The sequence below is a fragment of the Amblyomma maculatum genome, chromosome 3, assembly GCF_055883805.1.
Source record: "Amblyomma maculatum isolate TAMU_Amacu chromosome 3, ASM5588380v1, whole genome shotgun sequence".
In the NCBI taxonomy this organism is placed as follows: Eukaryota; Metazoa; Arthropoda; class Arachnida; order Ixodida; family Ixodidae; genus Amblyomma; species Amblyomma maculatum.
Window position 1 is genome coordinate 200,713,620 of NC_139346.1, and position 27,971 is coordinate 200,741,590.

The window sequence follows — 27,971 nt, forward strand, 5'->3', positions numbered from 1 at the left end:
GAGACCTCTGTTGACCACTTTTATTCACGCAACTTGCACAAATTGCTGCAATGCCCCAGTAAGTTTGGTTTCAGCACTACAAGAACATGAGAATGGCTGTGTAATACACACACACACACATACATAGATAGCAAGAAAAACAGGCTTCCAGTCTTCACACCACACAGGGACTTTGCAGTGTTAGCTAAGCCATCACATGCAATGAGAGTAGCACTGCTTTCGATGTCCTGCGACATCTCAACCTGTGAAAGGCTTATGCTAATGCAATACCAATAAAATCGAAGCAACAGGCAGATTGTATCTGACCGAAAATGAAACAGCTTGAACTGTTCACACACAACTTTCTTAAGGTGACCACAGAAGATCAACACAGCTGCAATTTTATTCTACTGACTAGCAGAAGTCTTGAAAAAACTCACACCGAGGAGTAAAGAAAAAGGCTGATAGGGGAGCCAACGGTAACCTCTAAGATCCAAAAGTCTAGGAGGAGAGGTGGTTGGCAGTGTTCCACGAGAGCATCGTCTACAGGGGCTGGCGGAAGTTCTTGCCGGCGTAGACAGCATTGCCTCCAAGCTGCTCCTCAATGCGCAGCAGCTGGTTATATTTGCAGAGGCGCTCGGAGCGGCACGGAGCACCAGTCTTGATCTGCCCCGTGCTCAGGCCAACCACAATGTCAGCAATTGTGGAGTCCTCAGTCTCACCACTGCGGTGGGACACCATGGTTCCCCAGCCATTCTTCTTGGCCAGCTGATGCCTGCATGAGTAAACAACAGAGAAGTCCAATAAGCTTAGAAAAGATAAGACAGAATGTAAGCACAATAATCTGTTAAACAAGAGTGACAAGTGCTCAGTTCCTACTGTTCTATGACTGCAGCCTGTGTATTGTGCATACAGTAAACTCCTGTCAAGACAAATTCTCAAATCAGATGAACATGAGACATTTGGCTGGCTCCCCATAAGGATTAAATATGAAAAAAAAAAAAAAGAAGAGAAAGAGCACTTTAAGACACACTGTCTCGTATATCGCAGTGCAGACATGAACATATATATTGGTGCAGCATCTACACTGCCTGTAGCAAATGTAAAAGTGTGTGGTGCCGCTGTCTGCAGAGTCAGTAACATCTACACTGCAGAAGCAGCAAGTTAAAAAGATGCATTGCTATGCAGACAGCCGCCTTCGAAACACTCCGAGGGAAGGGAGATCAAAATCAAAAACTCTACACAAACTGGGGAGGCAGTTTCGCTTAACTGCCTAGGACAAAGGTCAAGGTCAAACGACGTGGTCCAGGTCAAGTCATGCCTGACCTTGCTCATGGCTTTCATGTGCAGGCACAGTGCCATAACCATGCTTGGCTGACTGTTATAGCGTTATTGCGCATAGCTATGTCTCTAGCATGGGCATGGCCCCACAAGCAAGACAAGATTTTTCTCAGGGTAGTAACCTTGGGACTGGTGCTTTCGCACAAAAAATGACGTGTGCAGCATGGTCACTTCTAATGCACATAATTATACAACTATGGAGTGAAAAAGAAGATGGGAGGATACAACCAAACTTACGCCCTGATCGATTCAGTGACACTACCAATCTGGTTGACCTTCAGGAGCAGGCAGTTGCAGGCATTCTTGTCCACGGCCGTCTGAATCCGCTTGGGGTTAGTGACAGTAAGATCATCCCTGCATCAACATATTGAACGAACAGTCAGCTGCTGCTGCCACTAGCCAACCACATACACGCCATCACGAATTAAGCTTATCAACAGAAGGTAATTCACCACCAAAATCTTTCCTACTACACAACGATAACTGTCTCACTTGCCGAAACGCCCTAAATAATCTCACTGATGTCAGCTGCAAATATGTGCAACATTGTAGAGACAATAAATGAAGCACAATATAAACTAAACAGTATCAGGAAACAAGCATCATCAATTCACGATCGCTCTACAATTGCTCTGTTAGCCGTTCTGGTTAGCTCAACTAGTAGAGAGACTGCCCCAGACAGGCAGCTGTAACTAGTTTAAAACCATCAACAGGACAAATTTTTCTCATTAGGAAACCCACTATGAATCAGAATGCTGTACAGCTTTCCTCTGCAGCCATACGCATGCGCTTGGATAAATGCTAATGAGAAATTTCACCATTATTACATAGTACCATTTAATTAGCTGAAAGGTAGGCAAACGAAAAATACCATCTTTCTGACAGCATTCTAGTGGTAAACATTACCCAACAATCTGAATTTGGGTTGCTGTGTTCAACGCAGTCCAGGCATCCCAGTCATCCTGCTCAAAGGGATCCTCAATGGAAACGATGGGGTAAGACCGGATGTAGTCCTCGTAGACTTCCTTCAGCTGTTCCCTGCTAAGGTAGGAGTTAGGGTCAGAGTTCGGGTTCTTGAAGTCAAGATCGTATTTGCCTGCAAAACAGCAAAACAGATGCAGACTTGTTACCTAGTCCATTATCCATCTAAACTAATGCAGGACCCACATTAAAGGGCAACTACGGAGTTTTTTTCAACATTCATGAATTCTAATGAAAATTTTACTGTATGTTTTTCTCTGTTCTGATTCATTCGAGCTGTGCGGCAATTCTTTTCTGTAATTTCTGTGGGCAACTGTTCGCAAAATCACAAGCATTACTCCTATGTCACTACACACACTCCACGCAAACAACACAATTTAGGGCTTCTATTTCAATTTAGGGCAGTCAAAGCTGTTTCATGAGGTGAGTTGTCATTTTCAGTCACTATTTCAGCCATTCACCACGTATGCAGGTGTCTCCCTAATGATATGTGTGATGTCATCAATTTGTCAACTGGACCCATCTCTAGTCATAAAGTGTCTTCTCGATCTGCTCTTCTTGGTTTCCAAGTATAGTTCTACTTGCATTTCCAGAAAGCGTTTTTTGTCAGAGATAAGGGGACTCCAAGGAATGTAATGCTATCATTAGCTCAAAATGATGATGAAACCCCCAGAGTAGCCCTTGAAAGATGCTGCACTCTTAGATATTAGAGCAGGGGCAGACGAACATTGTAGCTGCATGCAACAAAAAGAGAGAAGTGGATGATGCAAGATCATTGCTCACCGTCCTTGTAGAACTCTGAAGCGGCAACATCCATTCCAATTTCAACCTTCCCTTCATATCCAGCCTTGCTGATGGCCTCTTTGATCAACTCCAGGGCCTCCTTGTTGTCCAAGATGTTAGGGGCAAAGCCACCCTCATCACCAACGGCAGTGGCATCCAAGCCGAACCTTGAAAGCACAAAAAATGCCAATTTTGGCTGAAGAGTTAATAAATGCAGACAAAGCACAAAGGGAATTCTTTATCACACAGCTAATATGAGAAATTTAACTGGATGGAATGTAAATGGATGGAATGTTATCCACAACCTCCGACAGTAAGCAGTGGGGGTATCGCAATTGAATAGCGGGCCACATTAGAGACGATTTCATCCCTTGCTTACGAGGATGTGGTAAATAAAAAAGAAATACTAGTCGAAATAAAATTATAAAGTTAATAAATGATACCATAAATAAAAACAACCAAAACGTCTTGTTCTCAGAGCACATTCTTTTTTCCTTTCTTCGCGGAAAAGAAAAGCAGCGCGTACTCCCTTCTACTCAAACACCAGACGGTCGCCACATCAAGATGGCTATTGCAAGGGTACAACGGTTAATAACTCAATCATTTACCCTTACAAGAAAGAAATGAGGACTTGGAAATAAAAGAAAGGTTGGGTTGTCCAGCACTTCGTCTGTCCCAAGTTCATGCAGATAGGGATCAACACCCATTTTGTTTTCACAAAGAATGCCTACCATTTCGAGACGAGGAACTTTAGTTGATTTTAGTTGGGAAACAAGGTCTGGTGGTATAGCTGAGCCATAAAGCAGGTACACAGTTTAGGAACGAAACCTGGAATTCTCGGAGCCGGTAAGCCTCATCACACAGCATGCGGCCTGCGGGCCACATGTCGAGATCCCTGGCATAGGACATGGACAGGTCACGATCCGAGCCCAGAAGGCGACAATAAGAAAGAAATTATTGGCCTCGTTATTGAGGAAGCATGAATGCGGCTCTGGGATATTTTAGTTGGGCTGTTTCATATTGGATTCCTAATTTCGCTACAGAAATCGCAGACGTAGACAGCTAAAACCAGGTAACCAGTCGGTTTGTTATGTGTACTGTGTATCTACCATTTTGACATGGATCAATATCTAGGAATATACCAGTTTGTAATTAAATAAATATAGGAAAGGATGGCTGCACTTGGCAGTGCTTACTTCTGCTTGATGACACTCTTGAGGTTGTGGTAGACCTCGGAGCCTATGCGCATGGCCTCCGTGAAGGAGCTGGCACCTGTGGGCAGGATCATGAACTCCTGCATGGCCAGCTTGTTGCCAGCATGGCTGCCACCGTTGATGACATTGAAGGCCGGCACGGGCATGACCACCTTCGAGTTGCCTGCCAGGTCAGCAATGTGGCGGTACAGCGGCACTCCCTTCTGGGCAGCGCCCGCCTTGCAAACTGCAAGCGACACTCCGAGGATGGCGTTCGCACCCAGGTTGCCTGCAAAACACAGTAAGAGCGGGCATAAGCACATGCCTCTTCTCCACAATGTGTAACAGTGCTACGTGGAGTGGCCAAGTTATGTCACAAAGAAAACACTCACAAACACAAAAACAATAACTTATGGTTTGCACTCGCACATAAGTGCACGTGATAGCTAGTGCATCCTTGTTTCTTTGCATGTCACCAGTGCTACAAACACAAAGAACATTCCGAATATGGCTGGTCACACCGCTGAAGATGAGAAAAAGAAACCAAGTGTGCTCCTGTAGCAATAAGAAATGAAGCAAAGCTGTGATACAAAAGGCACAAACTTCTTGCCCTTGACAAATTCAGCAGCTTACAAAAAATAATATAAATAAATTGATGTCTAGACAGAGAATAAGTAACAGATGATAGGCCATCCTTTGTCAAACTATTTCCTTTATCACCAGGTCATTCAAAAGCCGTCAAATGACAATTTTTTCTTGCAGCTTGCATGAAAGCTGTGACACACAGCAATTCAATAACACCACAAGGATATCAATATGGCTCTTTTACATACACTGTTTCTACGGCAGAAATGTGCACAAGCATAGCACTAGTATCTTATTTTACAGGCTAAGACAGACACACCTTTGTTCTCTGTGCCATCCAACTCCAGCATGAACTCATCAATCTTGGTCTGGTCAGTGACGTCGAACCCTTTGCCAATGAGCTGTGGCCCGATCACTTGGTTCACATTGTTCACAGCCTTGGAGACACCCTTCCCCATGTACTTGGACTTGTCACCATCACGCAGCTCCAGGGCCTCATGGATGCCAGTCGATGCTCCCGATGGCACAGCAGCACGGAACAAGCCTGCAGAGAGTAAAAAAAAAAATAATAACAAAGAGATCACTAAATGCTGCAAGGTTTGGCAGGACAAGCCCTTTGCAAGAGCCATCGACACACAGGCATAACTGGGGCTTAGAGTCAATTTATTTTATATTCTATCTAGTTTTGAAGATATTCAAAATACTTTTTAATGTTTCTTTCAAAAAGGATGGTTATTTAGTTATCGGAAAACATTTCCCGGAGAGGAAGTAAGTTTCTTCCAGTAGTAAACCTGTTAACAGTATGCACTGAAAAGCCGTGTAATATTTCTTTTCGTGGCGAGAATAACTTTATGCCAGTGGTTAGCAAAAATAGGCATGTCTAGAAAAGTGGCTGAAATATGTAAAACGGTCTCCATAAATTAAGTAGTAAAAGTATGGAAGTTAAGCAATCAGGCCATAGACAAAAATGTAACTTGAAAAATCAGTTGCTCCGAAAATCAAAGAAGAAAGAGAGAAGTGAAAGCAGCACATATATACTTGCCTGGCTTATGCAAGTGAAACCAGACTTTTTCTTTGTCTAGTTGCCTTCTATAAGAATGCTACCTGTTAGTGACAAATGCAAGTGCATTTGTTGCTTGAAACAGTGCTGACTCCTTTACTCAAGGAAGTGAGAAAGCAGCAAATGCTTTAAAGAGACAGTTTCACTTTGGAATTGAGAAAAAAGTGGCCACAGAAGGAATGCAGAAGGAGCTAGACAGGGCCCGATGATCTATTCCACACAATGACAGCACTGCTGTTGAACCACTGCGGAAGCCACTTTTTAGAGACATTGGTGAACGGCTTTCAACTGAGGCAGCTTGTCACAGTAAAAATGTTGTCAGTGCCCACCCCCCTCCTTATATGTCATGATAAAATGTCTTGCATAGGTAACAGCCATAATAAGATAATGACAGTTAACGATTGCATGTGAGGCATGAGGTCTTTTAATATCTAATGTAGTGGAGGAATTCATGAAAACGTACAATTTCACTGCACAATTTAATGATCTTATTGCACATATGTGCTCCTTGTGATGATCATTAGTTTCCCATTTTGATCAACTGCAACTTGTACTCCACACACAATAATCTGAGCTGTATACCTGGAGGATACTGACCTTTTAAAACCGATTTAAAAAAAAATAATAATTTCTCAATTGGAACCAGAAACTCCAATGTCTAGGTATGCCTAACTAAAAAGCTATTCCACTGTTTTGTAGCAAACCAAAACTGAAAAGACAGCTACAGTGAAAATAGAGACAAACTTCAAGTCTGAAAAAGCAGCACTGTGAGAGTAATATGTCGAAAGTGCCAAATTGGTCAACAGCAGCACAGGAAATGCGTACACATGCATACAAAAAACTAAACTTGAAACCCTCTTTCATATATTCAGCTTCACAGCACCCAAAAAATTCCTTTTTGAAGCAGTAAGAATGTTGCAGCAAGAGCACTTCACACTTGTACTCTCAATCCCTTTCACTTGTGCAACAAGACAAGAATGATCTCGATCCTTTTGTCTCCAAATACAATATTTTCCTTTGATAACCATTTCTAGCTTGGCCGAAATTTGTAGTGTAGGAGAAAACTACCCTTTGAATGAAGGGCCAGTAATCTGGGAGCCTTTTCAAATCAAGGGCTACTTAGCAAAATGGACAAAACACTAGCATGAGCAGTAGTTTCGAGGGGTTCTTAGTTCAGCAACAGTGCTCTTCAAAAGGACATTGAGAACAGACCGAACCTGGACTGCACCATTTGATCGCTGCATTCTATAAACAGAAAGGCTGTTATCACTGATAGCAATTTGTTTATAAGCTAGAAAAGATAAAAACAAAATGAAGTTACAGTAACTGTTAGCACCAACACTATTCGCAAACAATTGCACAGTGCCATGACAGTTCTTTGTGCACGGATCTGCAAGGCTAGGCTACACCAACATTCCTACTAAACTCCAATCGCACAGTATTTTTCAGATCAGACATCACAAGCTTGAATGAATTTATGGAAAATTTTTTCCATTTCTATGTCCGCCGTTTCTCTTACCTAATGTCAATGTAACCAACAAGAACCATAAAATCAATACTTTTTCTTAGTACAAAGTGAAGCTGTTAGCAGCAACGTTTTAAGACATATAACAACTCAAAAGGAATATAAGTGACCTTCGATGACTTTTCCTAGGGCATGAAACAAGAAGCCTTATCCAAGAAAGACTTGGCCAGCACTAAGGTCACTCAGGATAAAACCCCCCAAGGTAGAAAGTAGCTCAAAATACACTCCCTTCAAGCCCTTTATTTTCTTCCTTTGTATAGCTCTTGGTGTTGGGCAAAATGCCATCAAAACAGAAAGCCAAAATACTCCTCTACTGTGACAGCTGTCATGTTTTAGCCGAGAACCGTAATAGGTATAAAATTCGTCCTATTGGAACACACGTTAAGCGGGTATCCACACGCGTTCTGCCGATCCCAGACACACACACAAAAAATATATATATATTGGCAAACAAGCATTTTGGACGCCATGACTAAGCGTCCTGCACCGGTACCCAACCTCTTGTGGCAATAAAAACCGAAGATAGTCTGAATACCAGATGCAAACGTACGTAGTGGTTGGAAATACCTTTTGGCGTTTAGTAAACAAATGTGTTATTTATGGGGCACAGCAAAAGCACAGACAGCGAATTGCTAATTTCTTTTACCGAACAAAGGACGCTCCAGTGCCGGCCGCAACCTTGCTCACTGCACTAACCTATGACCTATGAACTGTTCGTACCCTTTTCGGTCAGCAGATCGACCTCCACAGTAGGGTTGCCCCTGCTGTCGAAGATCTGGCGGGCGTATATCCTCTTGATCGGCATACTGGCACTGTAAAAATAGAAATCGGCGATCAAAACGGAAGTGATCAAAATGACAGCCGTGCAACAAACCGCTTCAATTGCACCGGACTACACAAGAAGCAGGACACACGAATCTGCGCACAGAGGTGATACCATTCGAACTCTCAGAAAGGCGAAGTACTACACCATTCATGCAGAATTAGACGTTTTTACGTCCAGCGTTTAAGATTGATTATCGAACTGTGGACTGAGTTCCGTGGTCAATTTAAGGTGGCTACAGTGTCAGCCAATTTAAACGAGGTCCGTAGTTAAGGGCTACTGTGCCGAGGTCGGGCAGTTCACTACTTTAGCCACAGTTACGTAACCTCCTTAAGAAGCAGCAATCTCTTTTCGAACCCAAGGTCGAACAATGTCACCTTAAAACAGGAAGAGCAATTCAAGCCGGCTTCGCTGCAACACCCAGTGTGAGCACTGCTCGCAGCCTTGTTCGGCACTCCAACGAATTCACTCACAATTTAGCGCTGATCGAAGGGCTTCGAAAGAGCAGGCTGTATGGCAGCACACAACTGACAGTGGAACCCGGTCGAACTGACCCTACTCACGCACACCGCAGCGGTCTCAGTACAGGAGCAGGAGAGAAGGCGACCGCAAGCGAGCGAAGAGGCGACGTGGGAGGGACAAGCGAGGGCAGCCAAGCCGACAGACCAAGCCGCCAAGCAAGACCTGCCGCTAGGGGCATCGAAGAAAACGACGCCTACTTTTTTTAATTTGCTATTTTGCGTTTTTCCTGCATGCTAAATTGCAGGCGTTCAAGAAAAAGAATATATTTTCCCGGCCTCACAGTGTCACGATTCTCTAATGCGTCTCCGTACGAGGTTTTTTCTTCGCGAACGAGCGAAACTGGGTTGAACACCGCCGCCGCAATGGAGTTACGCCGCACACGTTCAAGAGGGGGGGTGTCTGTAGTCGCATGATTCATGTAGACGATGCTGTGTTGAGCTGCGGCTCTCAGGTGGTGCTCGGACATCTCAGAAACTTTCCCGGCGTCAACAACATCGACCAAATGGACTGGCATCGAATCTAGAAGCAACGGTTCATCATGAGGCCGATCATAGACCTCGACGAATGCATCAGGGACTCTCCGAAATTTCGGTAAGCTGCACGCGTTGCGACAGTATGGGTGTTGCATTATCGTTCGAACGAAAGAATCTGGGGAAACCTTACGATCTTCTTACGGGTACGGGTCCTCGGAGTTCAAGGAGTCCTTAAAGATTTACGAACTTGTCTCATGTTTCGCTGAGTTGACGATACTCTGGTTTCACGCCCATCGATAGACAGGATGCTTCGAGGCGATATCCTCCAGATTAACCACTTCCCTCCGGGTTAGATCGTTTGGCGACAGATCCTGTTAGGCTACGCGCTGATCTTCTAAAACAAACGCAAGGACTGAAAAATGTGGGCTCGATGAAAGCTGCTTTTAATTCGAGATACGCTCTATCTTACTAGGGAGGCGCTAGAAGAAAATGAAGAAAGCATCGATCAACTGGAAATTAAACTTGATAAAGTAAGTCCAAGGATTTGCATTTAGTTTACTGTTGCGACTCTATTCTTGAACTGATTTCCTTTACCGTTTGTTGTAACCTTGTTTTGCAGTTGGTAAAGTTATGTACTGTAATGATTGAAACTGGGAAAAGCCATGTCACAGCAAAAAGGTATGTAGTACTACGTATATGTGCGCCTACTTTGACTTTCTGCACTGGTTATAAACTCGACAGTTCTCACTTCTCTCAGCTCTCTACTGCTTAAAATGTTTATTCCGTCATAATAAGTCACTAACTATTGTGAAAGTGATAACAGTGCGTGCATGCAGACTGATGCTTGCACGGTGTCGTTCGTGTGTCACCAGCGTTTGGCTTGACACACTTGGTTTTGGCTCATGTGTTACTCTTTTCTGCCTCTAACATAGTGCATTCATCAATGGCATCTGGGACTTGGTTGGATATTTCAAGGACAACGCATCTGTTGTGGTTAGTATGCTTAAGGTCATTTGCCCTTTGACATGCTATCTAAATGCAAAATCTGTGAAATGTGTTAACACTGTTTCCTTTTTCCAGAATTCACTAAATAGGTTTATACAGATTCTCACAGATGTATTGAAGTTCCAGTCGGTGAGTTTTCAGTTAACACCTTATAATGCAACAATCATAGAAGGTTATTTACCAAATTTCCTGTTGGGTCTCTCTCTTAGATACTCCTAGAGCATGCGCAGAAGTCCATAGTAAAGAACCTGAGCAATTTCATCAAGAAGTAAGTGGAATCTTTTTCTTTTCAACTCAAGTTCATTGGACCACACAGCCTGTGTAATGAACTTTGGCTAGGTCCATGAACTTCACGATTTTGTTTTTACTATCAGAGGAACACGTTAATGTTATAACAGGGGACATAATTTATACTGCAGCCAATTTCAGCTTGAAGGTTTTTTTTTATGTGCAGACAGCTCAACAGCTCTGTCATGCTGACTGAAATCTAGAGTCTAGTTTTTAATAAGAGTTGGTGGATGTTACACTTGAAACTTGAGTAATTCAGTATGTGCTCAACAAAAAGTGTGAACACTCCAGGACTGGTGGGATTCTTAAGAACATCAACAGCAACATTTGGCTGGGTGGAACGTGTATCGACATGAAGTAATGCACATATTGGGAAAACTGGATGGCATTTCATGGCATGAACTAAAAAAAATTGCCCTTTTTTCTTTTTTTTTTTTTCATCCCTTTCAGTGACATTCGCCAGAGCAAGGAGACCAGGCGCCACTTCGAAAAGATCAGCGATGATCTGGATAATGCACTGTTCCGCAACTCTCAAGTACAACGTACCAAGGTTTCTGAATGCGAGGATGCCCACAACGTTTTGATTGCTACTCGGTCCTGCTTCCAGCACCTGGCACTTGATTATGTTCACCAGGTGTGTGCATGTTCTTGATTCTCTCACAGGTGACAACCAGTCTGTATTACTGAACAGAATTTGTCTCTGACCATATAAACCACTTTGTAGTCATTGTAATTTCACACACCAGGGCATCAATCAAACATGCAGGAAAGGTTTGGTTTGGTTTGGTTTGTGGGGTTTAACGCCCCAAAGCGACTCAGGATGCAGGAAAGGAGTAAACAGTGCAAAGAGCAAACGCTTAGCGAACAACGCAGATTGACTTAGGCGACACTTGTGAAACAAGTTGTCATAGGGGGTTTTAATGTTTGGAGTGTCGAAAAAGAATAAGTCTTACCTGTTTAGTTCATTTTCAAGATACAACAGTCAGAATTGGGAATTTTTTACCTTTTCAATAGGTAGTGTGACCAGGATTAAAAGGTTTTTGAAAGCAGTTTTATTAAATTAGCTCTGGAACTGGTTTTGCTGTCTTATGTTCTCTGTCACAACGTCTTTATTACTCTAGCAACTCTACAATATTGGTTTTAACTGACTGCTTTGTTCAGTAACCATTGGAATTGACTGTCACCTAAAAAATACAATCAGAATAACTTTTTTTTTTCCAGCTCAGTTGCTTGCAATCTAAGAAGAGGCATGAGGTGCTGCAGACCGTGAGTGATAGTGTGTGACTACCTATAGCTGGCATGTAGCTGCTGTGTGACCTTAAAACTGCTTTTACCTCCTTTGATTTCTTTGTTTCTCATAGCTCTTGTCTCTCACGGGTGCCTACAGTACTTACTTCCACCAAGGCCATGATCTCTTTGAAGACTCTGAACCATTCTTGAAGCAGTTGGGAACCACTGTGGGTGCCTTCTTCATTTGCTTACCAGGTTTTCTCGAGCCTTTGGTAGAAATGAATAGGGTTGCATTGTTACAAAGATGTTTTCTACCTGCCATTGGGATTTGAGGTATCTTTGACATTTTCTTGTTTTTCAGCTTGAGAAGCTTAACAAAGAGTCCGCTGACCTGTCAAAACAGCTTGACTCAAGGCACAGCCTTGTAACCTCAAAGGCAAGTTATTACTGGAGTCCTTTTAATGTAACATTAATTTCATCTCCATGCACCCAGAGAAGCACATACAATGCACATGACCCACTTATGCATCACTCATAATAAGAGTTCTGGGAGTGCACTAAGGTGCATCATTGAATTACTGCTTGTGCTAGATTTTGGGTGCCATCTTTTGTGTCCCACATTTCGATCCGGACACCCACTGAAGGCATATCCATACTAAGCATAAGTCACTCTTTAGCATTCCTTCCAAAAATATTTTTTGCTAGTACATTGCATTTAGCGTAACATACAAACCACATTAAATCGACTGCTGTCAACTCTTGTTTCATCTGCTTAAAAGTCATTGGAATGCATCCTTAGTACACTTTAGTTGGTCTGCAGTGGTTGTAATATATTTTGAAGCTCACCTCCCAAACTGAAGCTTCTAAAAACAGTTGTCCAGTAACAGAGACTGTGCTGATATTTAGTACTTGTTGCATTTCCCCCCTTCAGCAGGACGTGATACCTGTGGTTCATAAGGATCCTTCGGCCAACAATGGCATCAGCCTGGAAGGGTACCTGTTCAAGCGCACCTCCAATGCCTTCAAGACCTGGAACAGGCGGTGGTTCATCATCCAGCATGGCCAGCTAGTGTATCGCAAGCGCTCCAAGGACGAACAGCGCACGGTCATGGAGGAAGACTTGCGGCTCTGCACTGTGAAACCCGCACTGGATTTTGAGCGACGGTTCTGCTTTGAGGTCCTGTCACCTTCCAAGTGAGTCCGGTACACTGCATCGATGGTGGCAGAAGCACTTGCAATGGGTTGAGTTGAACTGATGATTGCAGGTTCCTTGTGGTGGTCAGTGCGAACATAAATTTATAAGTATAAAAGGAGGGACAACAAAGTATTGTTCAAAATTCATACTATCATTTTGCTACATTCTTGCTGATATTCTGAAGCAAATTGCAGATGTGCAATCATGGACGAATGCTTGGGGAATACAGATTTTTGGGAAAAAATTTACAGTGAACTTTCGTTAATTTGGCCATCATGGGACCACAAGAAATGTTCAAGTTAACCAGAAGTTTGAGTAATAATAGGCCTGAAAAAACTGCCAAAAACCATCTGCATCACAGTCATTTTATCTAGTGAACACTTTTATGATGGTTGTCTGCATAGAGACGAAACCCAAATGAGAATGGCTTTTTTTTTTTTTTTTCATTTAAAGTGCTTCACTTTGTGCATACTGTCGGGAACATTGAAAAAGTGCTCCCGAATCGTAAAAGCCTCAGCTACCCTTTTCGCTGTGCGACGCAGTAGCAGTGGTCCCCTTTCATTAAACACCCCGTTGTATTTTGAGGATGCTTCATCGCACCGTGAACACGGTGAGGCGTTGAAATGATGCGTGCAGTTTCAGCATACCAGAAGCATCATGTGAGTGCACCTACGCAAGGGATATATGTGTAGGCGTTAGAACAGCATAATGCCATTTCAGAATGAAAATAAATAAGTGATGCATCAAGCAGCATCAGAAGTGGTGTGACTGGCTGGTGTGTATGCCTGATTGCAGCTGCGGTATGGCACAAAGTTAAGGAGATTGAAACTATGCAACTGAGCTTTATTTCAGAATAGGGGCACTTCCATTCTTCCATTTACGTGCGCAGGCACAAATGCTGCATGCAATTCAGGTTTGAGGAAGACTATTTTGGGGATCACTAGCTGTGTGCGTTGTACATCGACGTGATCTCTCATCTGAATTAACCGGCGCGAGCATACCCATGTTCAAATTAATGAGCGTTCATTGCCATAGACTTACTTGAGCATTGGCCGGGACTGAGCTTCTAGTTCGAATTATCTGAATTTCTGAATTAACGACTCTGAGATTTTACTGTATCTCTTGGTTGCTGGTAGTTGATCTTATAGGCGTTACACACAGGTCTCCCAATGTTTGTACAGTCTCAAGATTTGCCAAGTCTTACTGTGCAGAAATTGCAGAACTAATTTCTTTTAGAGTACTAGCTTCACTATATAGTTACGTTTCTCAAGGTAATGTTTTCCGCAATCCAGGGTCGCATGAGCCATAGATTTAAAATTGCAACCCAATGTGGCCGTCGCATAGCAACGATGTATATATATTGTGCTGCCAAGGGGGTACCATACCATGTGACTACACAACAGTTGCATAGCAACAGCGGACACCCAGCGGCAGTGCTGGAGCACCGCAATTCAGATTTATACTTTCTTTTCACTACAAATGTATAAGCCAGTCTAGCACGCATCGAGGTTGGGCCCCTTATTACCACTATTTGAATGAAATATCTTGGTCACCCGTTTTGTGTAGAAGGTTTGGGGTGGTGTCATGCGATTCGACGGACCACAGAGCACAAAGTTGCTAGTTGCTAGCTTAGTCTACGCGGGAGATTTGCATCGGCAACCTTTGCTCTCCTAAACTGTGCCCTCTAGGGATCTTGAAATGGCCTCTGCAGCCCAACCGTTTGGCGCAAGGCATTCCAGATGGTGTCAAACAATTCACCGTCAATTCAATGTACCACAAAACAATTCAATGTGTCATTGTACACATTGCTATCTAAATTAGCCTCATGGCTTTGATTTTGGATATAACGAAGGATTATACTGGATATAGCAAATGTGGATATACCTCATGTGATCCAGATGTAAACAAAGCTGGTTACAGTATTGCTAAATCAATTTATTCAACAGGGAAAAAATAAAGTAGGTTTCCACGGTTAATGCTTGATAGTCAACCGCTGCCTCATCGTCAAGTCATTTTTTTTCCCCCCACTGAGGCTTAATTGGTAATTGACTGGTGTTGAGCTAACTGGTAATGCAGTCCTTGTTGTTCTGATGGCTAATAAATATCTTCAGCTCTTTTGGGTGATTCTTTACTAGTCTGTTTTATTTTACAACAAGGATTTGTAATGGATAGGACCATTATGAGATTTTGTTTGTCCAAAATTTTCTGCGGCCAGTAACCTAACACTAGCATTTTTTTAATTGCTGTTGCAATATTTATTTGTTTGTGGCAGGATGAAAATGAAGGTTCAGTGTCTCATTACAGACAAATGAAGCACTGCAATGAAAAGTGTGTTTTTTTTTCTCATTGTTTTTTAGAGTGTTTCATTTTTCCACTGAGCCCATCTGTGGGCATTAAGCATGACATCACCTTCTATTTTCCTACGGTATTCATGAGTTGCTTAACAAAATCGATCTGTAAATTTTGTCTCATTGAAACCTCACCTTGTGTAGTGGTAAAGTTTTAGCGTCAAAGTCCTTTTGCTTTTAAGTTCTGAATAGGGAATGTCAACTTAACCTGTCATGAGCTGAGCAGGACTGGGAGAGTAGTTTGTCGGTCAGTTGCAGTTTACATTGACGGTACAAAATATGTAATGGGTAGAGCGTGCCCCTAACAACTGTGCTGACCACTTATCTTGCATTTTTTTATTTGTGGCATGTGTGTGTGTGTGTGTGTGTGTGTGTGTGTGTGTGTGTGTGTGTGTGTGTGTGTGTGTGTGTGTGTGTGTGTGTGTGTGTGTGTGTGTGTGTGTGTGTGTGTGTGTGTGTGTGTGTGTGTGTGTGTGTGTGTGTGTGTGTGTGTGTGTGTGTGTGTGTGTGTGTGTGTGTGTGTGTGTGTGTGTGTGTGTGTGTGTGTGTGTGTGTGTGTGTGTGTGTGTGTGTGTGTGTGTGTGTGTGTGTGTGTGTGTGTGTGTGTGTGTGTGTGTGTGTGTGTGTGTGTGTGTGTGTGTGTGTGTGTGTGTGTGTGTGTGTGTGTGTGTGTGTGTGTGTGTGTGTGTGTGTGTGTGTGTGTGTGTGTGTGTGTGTGTGTGTGTGTGTGTGTGTGTGTGTGTGTGTGTGTGTGTGTGTGTGTGTGTGTGTGTGTGTGTGTGTGTGTGTGTGTGTGTGTGTGTGTGTGTGTGTGTGTGTGTGTGTGTGTGTGTGTGTGTGTGTGTGTGTTCACATCGTTTCTGTACCGCTCAGTTGGCCTTCCTTTGGCTTATAGCTATTCTTTCTTTTTTAATGACTGCTGAATTTGGTCTTTAAGAAACTCTCTTGAAGAATACTTTGCTTGTGCAGGACTCACATGCTTCAGGCAGATTCTCAAGAGTCATATGACTGCTGGATTACTGCCCTGCAGTCAGGAATCTCACATGCCTTGAACCAGCCTGCACAGGATGAAGATGGCAGGAAGCTTTCCAAAGATGTGAGTGGATTACATGCTTCTCTTTGTCCAGTATACTCCATGTAATGCAACTCCATCATGCATTGCAACAAATATCCTCTCAGGTGAATGATGCCACAAAAGAATAGTGTCTTATCTTTCATGCATGAAGTCTATTTTCTTGACAGTTACTTTATTGAAACATGGAGCACAGATGTTATAAGTGGTGGTGGTTTTTTTTTTTTTTTTTGCTTGGAATGCAGGACTGGAAAGCATCATCAGATTCGTCGCTTTCATCATTGTCAAGGCAAAGTGCGAACCCAGTGCCGAAACCTCCAAGGGCTCACATGTAGGTATTTTATTGGTTTACGCATAGGCATTGAATAACAACTTCTCCTGAATGGCTGGGTAATCTGTTGAGCTAAAGATCATAAGGTTAGTTTTAGGTCATAGCACCTGCATTTTGATGGAGGCTGAGAGTACATGGGCTGAGATTCTGGTGCACAATTAAGAGCTTGCATTGACTAAAATTAATCTGAAACCCTCTACTACAACCATTGTCACAACTGCTTTTACATCTTTGGCACATGAATTATTACTTTGCAGACAAGTGCATTATAATATAAATAAAGGGCTCTCAATCTTTTAGCCTCTGAGAACTCCAACAGCCTCCAAAAGACCAAAGAACTCTGCGTGTCTTAGCATTTGTCTGTTCTGGTGTGACGTGCATGCAATAAGGATATGCACAGCTCTTAGAAAAATGGCCGAATTCAGTTAACAATGATAGCCTGGTATAAGCAATTGCAGTACGATTAATTCCAACATGTAGTATAAAAAAAAAAGGATATGTGGGTTACAGCATGTGCATAGATTTAAGTACTCTGGTAACTCAAAAGCCACTACAGGAGACCCTAGAGTTCATGAAATCCAGTTTGGGATCTCCATGATGCAAAATATAGTTAATTCTGCAGGCTTCTTTGTGAAATCCGTGCATGGGTTGTGTCATGAGAGGGTACTTCTCGTCGTAAAGTTGTTTAGCAAAAGCATTATCAAGTTACTTGCCAGTAAAAGTGCCAATACCATCAGATCTGTCTTTCTCGGGATGCTATCTAAAAACTACTGGAGCTTTCTGATGGTAAATACTCCCCTAAGCATCTTGACAGGGTACAGTATTTTGCCAAGGAAAACTTGCTTCTTTTTTGTGTTCTTTGGATTTAAAGTAAGACAAGGCTTCAGCATTTTCACACCAGGAAAGACACGACTTCTGACATGTCAGTTTGGAAGTGATGGAACTTTATGCATTAGCCCTCAATTTAATTTTGTGTGATAGTTGCTGTCTAATAGTGTTAGAAGACTAATTCTGTCGAAGCAAATGTGTCCCCGAAGTGGCGATCGCTTCATTGGAAAAATATGGAGCTGCAACATTTATATATTCACTGCTGAAAGGTAAAGCAAAAATTAAAATCAAGGCAACACGAATATCATCAGCACGCAGTGCTTTGGCTGTGAGCTTTTTTCTTTATTGATGTTGCTAAAAAAAAATACATGTTCACGCACTGCTACTGTTCAAAATGTCAGCAAAACTACTTGATGTAGTGACAAATGTCTGTCAGGCCTTGATATGTGGGCATTTGCTCTCCCCTTACATTTTCTTTTTCTTGTGTCATTGCTGCGAAGACTTGTTTGTTCCATGTTTGACTGCAGCCAACTGACCAGCATCCCGGGAAATGAGCTGTGCTGCGACTGCCGTTCCCCAGGCCCGTGCTGGGCCAGCATTAATCTTGGTGTCACCCTTTGCATTGAATGCTCTGGGATACACAGGTGTGTTGCCACTTGGTTAAATTCAAATTGTTGTGCCGTTTCCTCAACTCTGCTGAAGTAGCACTGTATTATTTCTGGTCTTTTACTTCACACTTCGTAGTGTGTGATTGCAGCACAAAGAAAACATTTTGTTTTGAGTGACGAAGAGCAAAACTATGTCAGCACTGACAAGAAGGTTGCTCAAAAGAAAAGTGCTGCTTCGTCTGGTTACCTTATGGGCAAAGTTACCTAGACTTTGTTGCACTAACTGTCATGTTGTTCCCGGTTCAAACATGTAATGCTTGTCTAAAACATCCACACTAGCCAGCTTGCTTATTGACATCATCCTTGCTTCTCTCGGCTATTAACATTCTTTAAGAATTGGGGGTAGAGTTCCAAACACTCAAGAAATGACAGATCAGTGGTATATTCCTCCCTATGCTTATGGTGGTGTTTTCATGCTGCTGTTAAATAAGCATGACTTGGTGTGCTGGTGACTAGGCCGGTTATTTGATATTACTGAGCAGGCCTTGAATTGGTAAGCATTTTGTGAATGAATTTGTCTGGATCTGGAGGGTTATTCCTTTGTTGGGTTTCAATTGCAATATTCTTTACAGACAGAGTTTGGCAGTTCACAAGTGTAGATTTCAAAAGCTGAAGTGAGCTCTGGAGTATAAATAAATACCAGCCTATCCTTTGGACCATCAAAGTGATGTAAAAAAAAGAGGACAAGCTTGTCATTGACCGTTATCATAGATGGCTAAAAATCTCGACTGATGATGCAGTAAAAAGGAGCAAGGAATTAGTGGTATTGTGGCTACCCTACTTTCATGGTGTAATAAAATCTTATTTCATGGCATGTGGTACCGATGATACACATACTATTTCTGATTCACTGACACTGATACAGTTCATCCCTTTAAAGGATCTTTGCTCATTTGCTTTTTTTCAGGAGCATGGGTGTACATGTCTCCAAGGTGCGCTCCTTGACACTCGACACATGGGAGCCAGAAATACTCAAGGTGATGGCAGAGCTGGGCAACACTGTCATCAACGGCGTCTACGAAGCCCGTGTGGATGAAAACATTGCTGTCAGGGCCACGCCAGACTGTAGCAGGTGTGTACTGCCTTTGCAGAGTAACAAAATATACAGGAGTCAAGCCTACAAGGGACAGAAAAACCCTTAAACCAGGTACTTTAAGGGTCCTCGGTATGCTTTGGCAATGCATTGGTTTAGTTTTAAGTGAACACCCCCTCTCCTCCCGCACACACAAACACTCTCTCTTCGAATTTTCAAACTGAAAAGGAGTAGGCTTACTGTCATGTAAGTATATAGTACTCTGGCAATTTATTTTAACAAATTCATATCATTACCAAAGATGTATCAGCAGTGATTGTATCATTCACCTTAGTGCTGCAATATTTTCACTTTAGTCATGAGTCATGACAGAAGCATTACTACAACCCCAAGCTGTGATAACATACGGCTGACTGATAGCAATTATTTTGGGACATCCATTGTGTCCTTGCAACACAGATGCTTGCTACATGCGACTTTAGAATGTCGGTGCTCGTGTTTCAGTTTGTGCTGACACATTTGGTGTCATAAAAATAATGTGCACCCTAAAATAAGCAGATCACTCTCCACTTTCAAGTCTGTTTGCTGTGCATTGCACGTTTCCTGGGAATGTGCTCGATTCTTTTTCCAGAGCGCACATAACCATTACAGGCTCTGTGCGTGCATTTTGCAGGAGTGTCCGTGAGGCATGGATCAAGGCCAAATACCTGCAGAAGGCCTTTGTGAAGCCACTTCTTGGATCGCTAGCCTGCCTGTCCCCATCACGGGATGCATCACAGGCTTCTACACCAGTTCTTCGGAAGAACACTATGCCTCAGCGCTGGAGTGTGCGCAAAATGCACCGCCGCAGAAGAACCATGCATGCTCACGACGAACGCAGGGCACATGACGGAGGTTTGTACTTCCTTGCTTATCAGCGCCATCGCATTTTGCTTCACTTGTTCATTTTAAAATCATTTTTTGATTTGCTTTTCTCTATCTCATACGTGCAGAATGTTGTTAAATGTTGGGATGACTCAACTAAACATTATAATTGTAGAGCTCTGCATGGGCAGCTTAAAACTGTAAATAGGCCTTTGTCTGGCATTTAATGCCTCAGTTCTTATTGCCAGCTCAAGGCAAGCAAGCACACGCAGATAGGACATTTCAATGAGAGAGTTAGTTGAAATAAGTAAAAAATTGTGTTTTCTTTCTTTAGTTTATGCTGATTTTTCTGCTCTTGCATGGCAAGGTGCAGAGCCTGTGTGAGTCTGAGCGGTCACCCAAAATGTTTTGGGGAGTTGAAAAATTTAGGTCAGAAAACCAGTTGGGAAAATGCTTTGTTAGAGCAAGGAGGGAGAGAGTTTTAAAGCAGCATTTGTGAGCTGACTTTATGCAGCATGGCATGCATACATTTGGTCTCACAGCATGATTGAAGAGAACGAGTGTGGCGCAGTAAATTCTCGTTAATTCAGTCTTCAAGGGACGAGAAAAAAATCTTTGAATTAATCGAAAGTGTGAATTGTTAAATGGGCTTAAAAAGACTGCCGAAAACCATTTCCACCACAGTAATTTTATCTAACGCACACCTGTATGATGGTTGTTTCTATTCGAGATGAAACTGAAGTGAGTATGACGCTTTTTCTCGGTGTCAAGTGGTTTGCTTTTTGCATATTGTCGGCAATGTTGAATAAATGCTCCAAAATTCTAAAGGTCTCTGCTAACCTCCTTTTAGTGCAGCACAATAGAAGTGGTACCCCTTCACAAAACAGCTCTGTCGCATTTTAGTGATGTTTCATCACACAGTCCACATGGTAAAACATGCAGTGTGGGGAAACTGGATGTAGCATGTGCATGCACATGATGGATATATGTGTAGGCGTTGGAATAGCGTGACACCATCCCAAAATACAGATTTAAGAACAGTTACACGGCAAGCAATGTTTGAAAGGCAGGGAATGATTGCTGCGTGTGCCTGGTGGAAATGGAGAACTTGGGATCGTCGCCTTGCCTACCGTCGCGCCCACAAAGTATGCGGGCACCACTGTTCTAAGCAGTTCAAGTTCAAGGGCTCAGGTTCAACAAAAACTCAGCTACTGTGTTCTTTAGTAAAATATTCCATTGTGTCAGAAAAAAAAAAAAATGACAGCGCGGACTTGGCATACTTTTTGTCACCCATCTTTAATTTTGTTTTGAAAAGTGATCCCGTTTTCTAGGCACAAAACTGGCCTGCCATTCTGTTCAGAAAAGATCTCAAATATAGCTGGCATCACTGACTGGATGAAAACAGCTCTAGATGAAAAAAAAAAGGGCTAAAATTTGTGTGCACAGTTGTAGATGCTTTGCCACAATATATGTAAGGTCATCCCCCTCAAAATTTTCATGATTTTGCATTTGCACATTGAATGTTTCATATTTGATCGTTTTTGGCTGGTCATATGTTGGCCGGAGCAAACATTCACCTCCTGGTTACTAGTGATAACACATAGATGGTACTATCTTTTTTGAAGTCGTTAGACAGACGTTAGCAATACAGCATCGTTTATGAAGCGTTCTTTTTTGTCAACTTTTGCAGGCCACTCCACACTTGAAGCTGCTCGTCGTCACAGTAGTGCCGTCACACTGCCAGCTGACAAGTCACCCGTCAGCATCGACACTTTGTCAGTGAGCTCGGTCGGCTCGGAAACACGCTTCAGTATGGCCTCCCAGGAAAGCGGAGTCGTCATGAAAGAAGGAACCAGCACTCTGCCTTCTTCAGACAGCGAAGGAAAGGCCAGAGTGAACGAGTCCTCCAACCCGTCCGAGGACGGTGTGCTCGTTTTTGGGGAGTCATTGGTTCAGGCCGCGCCACCACCTTCAGGCAAACCGCAATTTTTTTTCTCCGGAAGTTTTATCATGTTAGCAGTTCATGCTTGTAGGACACTGGCATAAGAAATCATAGTTCCCTGCCTATTAGCAGCCTGTCATGCTAACTTGGTGTTGATAGCTCTCTGCTGCGAGTCTGACTGAGCAAAATTTCTAGTGTAATGTGGCTTAGACGCATTAGTAAAAACTCCACTTTAGATAAAACCGTAATTTTTAAATTAGATCTGTAATAAAGCAAAGCTTTAACATATACAAATATGTTTTAATGCCTTATGCTTTTTTAGTTCTTATGTCTTTTATGTGGTCCTCTACGGCCAAACCTTCTACAGTCATCAACTGTTGGCTTTATACTGTTCACATTTTTGTTGCATTTGCCACAACTGATTCATGAATGCATGCTTTCATCTTTTCTTTCTTGTGTGCACCAATGCATTTAGTATTTTATTTGAAGGAATGACCTGTGTACCAACAAACATTACGTCCATAGCCTTCATTCAAACAAGGCTTTTCATCATTATGGCACTTTTGAGGTGCCAGACATTATTTTGTGTGTTTTGCCCCAGAATTACTCTAATATTACATTTAAATCTATTGATGACATATTGAGCTCTTGAAAAGTTGCCTTTGACAAAAATTTCAAAATAGTTGCTCCCAAATATAGGATGATCATATCATCATTCTCATAAATCATAATAATAAATCAAACTATATAGGCTCTATTCAGAGAATAAGAATGAATGCACCAATGTAATGAAGCATGTTATACAAAAGTCTATTTCTCATGCCAAATAAGGAGTACATCATATTAATGGAGCCATCTTGTTCACACATGAGCACAAATGATGAACAAGAGCCTAGTACAAATGGCAAAAACATATCTCGATTTCAGCACCTTGAAGGCTCTCAATTCAGAGAATTTCCATAATGTTATATTTGAACTTTTCAGACATTTCAGCATAATGTGGGCACCTATCAATGATCACAGGCTGCTAAATTCAAAGTGCTGTGATTTGCTGCAAGAGCATTTGTTGGAGTTGTGTTTGAAATACTGTGTTGACTCAGTTAACCTAAGCAAATTGTCATTGTCACTTTTTCTGTGACGAAATTCTTTGAAGACTAGTTGCATTGTTTTGCTGCCTAAGCCATGCCTCAAAGCCAAACTCTATCAAAGTTCATCTGGAAAGCTTGCTCTCAGTGTCCTCCTTATTTTAGTTTCAGTATATTTGCAGCTTCGGTGAATATTTTTCATTTTTTTTGTAATAAATCTTATGTATGTCCATAATCATCTGTCACTGTGTTTTCCCAGCTGGGTTCGATATACATATGTGCACTCAACTGTAATCTGATCATCTCGGAGTTAGATGTGTTGAACGTCGTGCAGTATTGCTGTGAAAATTAATTGTCTATTGCTGTGCCTTTTTCAGTAGGCAACAACACAAGCTGCATGTTGTAAAAAGAAATATCTGCCAGTGTCAGCCACTTGAAGGCAGTGCATTACAGCATGTGTATGCAATCTTTTGGGCATGTGCAGAATTGGAGCTGGACAGTGCAGACGAGTCGCCTACACAGGATGAAGAAGACACCACTCAGGAAGAAGATATATCTAGCCTGAGTCCTAGCTTGCTTTTGTACAGGTACAGGCATCTTCTCTCTTCTTTGTTCACATCATTAAGCTGTGTATTAAAGCGTCCTGATGGGCCATTGGAACTGCACTTGATACACAAAGTGCATACAGCTCATTCGGTTGAAGAAGCATCACCATCGCCATAACTCGGAATTGAGGAAAACGGTGTCAGACAAAATATGTTGATTTCATATCAAGGTTTTGAAGCAACCATTCTTTATGCAGCGTTAATGTGTCGTCATACCATTTCGTTTCCCATTTAGCATCAATCTGCTATAATCAAATTGGGGCTAGTTTGCCATAGAGATTCGAATCAATGACATATGTACAGGGTCATCCACTTCTAGCTATAACACTGTCGCTGCTTTCATAATAGCATTGCGTTTGACCTGGCTATGAAATGAAGCTAAGTAACATGCCATACGAAGCACCACCTCCGGCCCCCTCCGTTCATGTGTCACTTTGCTTCGATATGCGCCTGCATTGGATGTAATGTTGCCTTGAAAGTTGTGACCGTGTTATAGCTAGAAGTGGATGACCCTGTACCTCGGATATGTGTAGCTGTCCACTCAAAAGTAAGACAGATACTCCACCTTCTTTTTCCCCAGAAACCAACTTAAAGAAAGAATATATAATAGTATTCGCAGAGTGAAAGGGCAGTTTTAAAAGCACTGTTTCGTTTATTGTTATGGCAAATCATGAGTGTGCCCCTAATGTTGTTATTCTTTTTCTTTTTCCAGTTGAATTTTAATTTACTTTTTTGTTCACGTCACATGGGTTAACTCTGCCTCTACATTTCCTAAGAACAGTGCAAGCATTTACCATAAAATCCTGGGTATAATATGAACCCGCATATATTACAAGGTGTAATTTCAAAATAGCAAAGGCAAAGTTCTCATCCGCGTATATTGCGAGTGAGGAAAGATCAGCAGAATTATTAATTCGGACTACATTTCACAGTTGCCCCATGACTCATATGCATTCCACGCTTTCGCGTCCAATGCAATTCCCCACCAGGCGTCGAATAGCGTCATGAACCTTCATGTGCCGATGCTGTTTTGCTCTCCTTCTCATACCGACACACTTGATCAGAGAATTTCACGCACCGTAAGAAGAGCAGCTCACACTCGCCCCACCAATCTTAAAATCCACATGGTCCTCCGGCACTTCCAGAAGGATGTGGGATGGCAGTGCACGAGCAGCCGTTCCACAACCTTCTGAGGCACACATGCGCACAGGTGCATGGCGTGTGCACCCCGGAAATGTTCTCAGATTCTGAGTTTTCGATCGTCGCCGTCCGGTACGTGTATCACCTGCTGAGAGTCCCTTGCTAGAAACAGCTTTCTGTATAAAATTTTTTTCGGTACCTCTGAACTCATTCGGTATCCCGCATTTCTCGAAAGCGTGACCGATTTCCTCCTTGGGAATACTGTTAGAGCATCCGTGACTTGGCAGCATGGCTGGAGAAGCCTGAGAGACACCTATGGAAAGTGTGAGAGAATGTGCGAGTTGCGCTCGGCACGCTTCCAGCCGCCTGTGCGTCGCAGGCACCATGGTCGCGAGGGTCGAGAGATCAGTGTGGTGAAACAGAAGCCATCGAAATAGGCAGCTGACACCACCACTAGATAGTGCCTCATTTGCTGGAAGCCTGATGCTGATAGCACTAACAAGGCCTGAACTGCAAATTTAGGCTTCAATTTTTTCAGATCCACATAAAATACGAGACGGAAATCTCACATAATAAAATTAGGAAAAAAAGCTAGTATTATACGCGGGTTTTTATGGTACTGGCTGGAAAGTGCCTGATTTTATTTTATAAATTTTTGAAAGTAACTTAGTCAAAAAAATGTTGCGGAGATGACCCCTTAAACTGGCAGACAATGTTGGGATGAGCTCCTATATATATTACTGGTAGTGTTGCACGAAGATAGACATATGCATAAGAAAAGGGAGCAAAATGAGTTTTTTTTTTTAAATGAACTTATCTTTCATGCCCATTTTCAAAAAAACAAAGAAAATGGACACATGACGTTTTGATACAGTGCCATTCCTTGTGCAATGTGGGAAAGGAGCTTGCATGTATGGAGTGAAAACAGGGTGTTTGTTGTGGTTGCAGAGCGGCGGCTGCCCATAACTTGCCAGTGATGTGCCTCGCCCTGGCCAATGGGGCTGACCCCAACTGGTCTAACCCAGATGAAGAGGGTCGATACCCTCTCCACCAGGCCATCCAGAGTGTGAGTACTATTGGCACTTCCCATCTGTTTAGTTGTTTTGGTTGAAATTTTGCTTTGCACATGCACATTTGTCGACGCAAGTTCGTTCAAAATGTTTTCCTCTCAAAGTACTGAAAACAATTCTTTGCAACCTGTAAATTTCGCTAAGAGAGTGGGGTAGTCTGGAACCTTCCTGGTGTTGCCAGGCTGGTATGTGGTTCATTATGAGAGGTGCCGCGCCTTGGCAGTGTCCACCTTAGCAGTAATTCACCAGTAGCCAAAAAGAAAATGTACTGATGCCTTTTGAAGTGTACTATTTTGCAATCCATAGTACTCCCGGAATTAAACATGCATTTTCTTGTCAAACTCCTCTCACTCAAATGGCCATCACAGAACTTTGTACCACAAAAGCTGAAAAAACCGGAGATGGCTTTGAACTCGTTGTAGGATTAATTTTCATGTAAAGGAGAAAGGTGCAATATCAATCTGCAGACAACAAACAGAAGAGGGCGTGACTTTGGGCCACAGGTGAAGAAGAGAGGCCTTTAAAGGCTTGCCTACCATTAATGAGCCATGTGAAGCGAGAAGTTCCAGAAAAAATGGCAAATTTTATTCAAGAAGACTATAACAAAAGTTATAGCCTTTAAATGTGACAGGGAAGATAAAATGTTGTGGCGAGGAAACATGTTTGTGTCTCATTTGTGTGAATTTCTTTTATGCATGTGTGCTCTTCTCAAGAACACGAAAAAATGCCCTTGTGAAATGTCTTACTGTACTATGTGCATGCCCCATAGTCATATAAGCTGCATTTCTGCTTTATCTTCTATGGGCTTTTTTTTAAGAAGTTCGAAAGACGGCTGCGTGCTGTGTTGCAAAAAAACAACTTAAATACTAGTTCAAAAGATGGCTGCTGCTGTGTTGCAAAAAAAAAACTTAAATACTATGTTGGCATGAATTGCCGTCCAGCAAAAACAATCGGAAGATGTGGCTACGCAGCATTTCACTGCAAAACAATGAGCAGCATTTCACTGCAAAACAATGACAAGGCAGCAGCATTCCACAACTGTTATGCGTGCCTTACATTTCAAAGAAAAAAAATATAGAGCAAGGTTGAAGGGCGAGCTCCTGAGGCCAATGGCGGTTCTAACACAGTTTTTATTGTATCGCGATTGCAAGCATTTGGTGCTTTATGACTAGCAAGGAGCTGTGATAAGACGCTCCCACATTTCAAGCCAGCTACATCTCAACAAGGTACATCGAGAGCACCGAATACTGAGAAGAAACTTAGACATTCATAGTATGGCTGCGGAAAATAGGGAAACCAAACATTGCAGATTTCTGCCAGATGTAATGAAAAATTATCCTTCAGACCACTGTTTCACTGTCACATGAAAACTGAGTTCATTTCGTTCCAGACTTAGACGTTTACCTGGCTGAAATCATTTGTGGAGAACCAAATCGCTATTTGCATCTCTTACATAAAGATGTCTAATGAAGCGCTTTTGCTCAAAAAAAAAAAAAAAAAGGAAACAAGTGTGTTCTGTGGATGCAAAAATAAAAGATGCGCCTTTAGCATGAGCACTGTAAAAGCGTCAATAAATATTACAAGGTATCAAATTTGTAAAAGTATAGCTTTTTATTTCTGTACAGAATCACAGGTATCAAATAATGCACAGGCACCATTTGAATGAAAAATTTGTTTTAATTTCTACTATTTCAGGGAACACAGATGACAAACGCTAGTAAGCGGGTTTTCCAACAATTATGTACTTTCATTTGCCGACATTGTCTGCATTAATAACAGGCGCCAATCTTAGAGAGCAGTATGCTAGATAAAGAGTAGCAGTATGCTAGATAAATTTTTTTGTATTTTTGTGCTTGCCGCCTTTTGATGCATAAGAAAGGTATGCTGTTTTTGGTGCATCTGTGCTGCCTTCACTAGCAAGGGACAGTGACAGTGTCAGGCTAGCTCTCTTATCATAAATGCTTTAACTGAGCCTTAGTATGGACAACTGTACGGTTGCTGT

The 27,971-nt window shown here is 42.3% G+C and overlaps 2 protein-coding genes across 6 annotated transcripts in view; one reads left to right on the forward strand and one right to left on the reverse strand.

Moving 5' to 3' along the window:
- Window positions 1-8,957, reverse strand: Eno (alpha-enolase). 4 transcript variants are annotated; one of them, XM_084599237.1, is made up of 8 exons: window positions 8,834-8,957; window positions 8,168-8,259; window positions 5,182-5,406; window positions 4,281-4,566; window positions 3,085-3,251; window positions 2,227-2,416; window positions 1,558-1,674; window positions 1-754 (listed from the first exon to the last, which is right to left on the reverse strand). In XM_084599237.1, exons 2-8 carry the CDS (start codon window positions 8,250-8,252, stop codon window positions 523-525), a joined length of 1,302 nt encoding a protein of 433 aa, XP_084455363.1. In that variant the 5' UTR covers window positions 8,253-8,259; window positions 8,834-8,957; the 3' UTR covers window positions 1-522. The 4 variants fall into 4 exon arrangements, with proteins under 4 accessions (XP_084455363.1, XP_084455364.1, XP_084455366.1 ...); XM_084599238.1 differs by having other exon boundaries at window positions 8,744-8,891; XM_084599240.1 differs by having other exon boundaries at window positions 8,825-8,890.
- Window positions 8,957-27,971, forward strand: part of CenB1A (Centaurin beta 1A) — a 27,786-nt gene continuing 8,771 nt past the window's right edge. Inside the window, exons 1-19 of one of the 2 annotated variants that reach the window (XM_084599234.1) lie at window positions 8,957-9,383; window positions 9,738-9,795; window positions 9,885-9,943; window positions 10,198-10,258; window positions 10,346-10,399; window positions 10,480-10,538; window positions 11,009-11,192; window positions 11,780-11,824; window positions 11,920-12,015; window positions 12,150-12,224; window positions 12,720-12,982; window positions 16,301-16,427; window positions 16,649-16,734; window positions 18,090-18,206; window positions 19,138-19,302; window positions 19,937-20,157; window positions 21,818-22,102; window positions 23,639-23,741; window positions 25,848-25,965. In XM_084599234.1, coding sequence (XP_084455360.1) covers window positions 9,331-9,383; window positions 9,738-9,795; window positions 9,885-9,943; window positions 10,198-10,258; window positions 10,346-10,399; window positions 10,480-10,538; window positions 11,009-11,192; window positions 11,780-11,824; window positions 11,920-12,015; window positions 12,150-12,224; window positions 12,720-12,982; window positions 16,301-16,427; window positions 16,649-16,734; window positions 18,090-18,206; window positions 19,138-19,302; window positions 19,937-20,157; window positions 21,818-22,102; window positions 23,639-23,741; window positions 25,848-25,965 — 2,229 coding nt within the window. In that variant the 5' untranslated portion in view covers window positions 8,957-9,330. The remainder of the gene's footprint in view (window positions 9,384-9,737; window positions 9,796-9,884; window positions 9,944-10,197; window positions 10,259-10,345; window positions 10,400-10,479; window positions 10,539-11,008; window positions 11,193-11,779; window positions 11,825-11,919; window positions 12,016-12,149; window positions 12,225-12,719; window positions 12,983-16,300; window positions 16,428-16,648; window positions 16,735-18,089; window positions 18,207-19,137; window positions 19,303-19,936; window positions 20,158-21,817; window positions 22,103-23,638; window positions 23,742-25,847; window positions 25,966-27,971) is intronic. The other variant, XM_084599236.1, reaches the window with a different exon arrangement.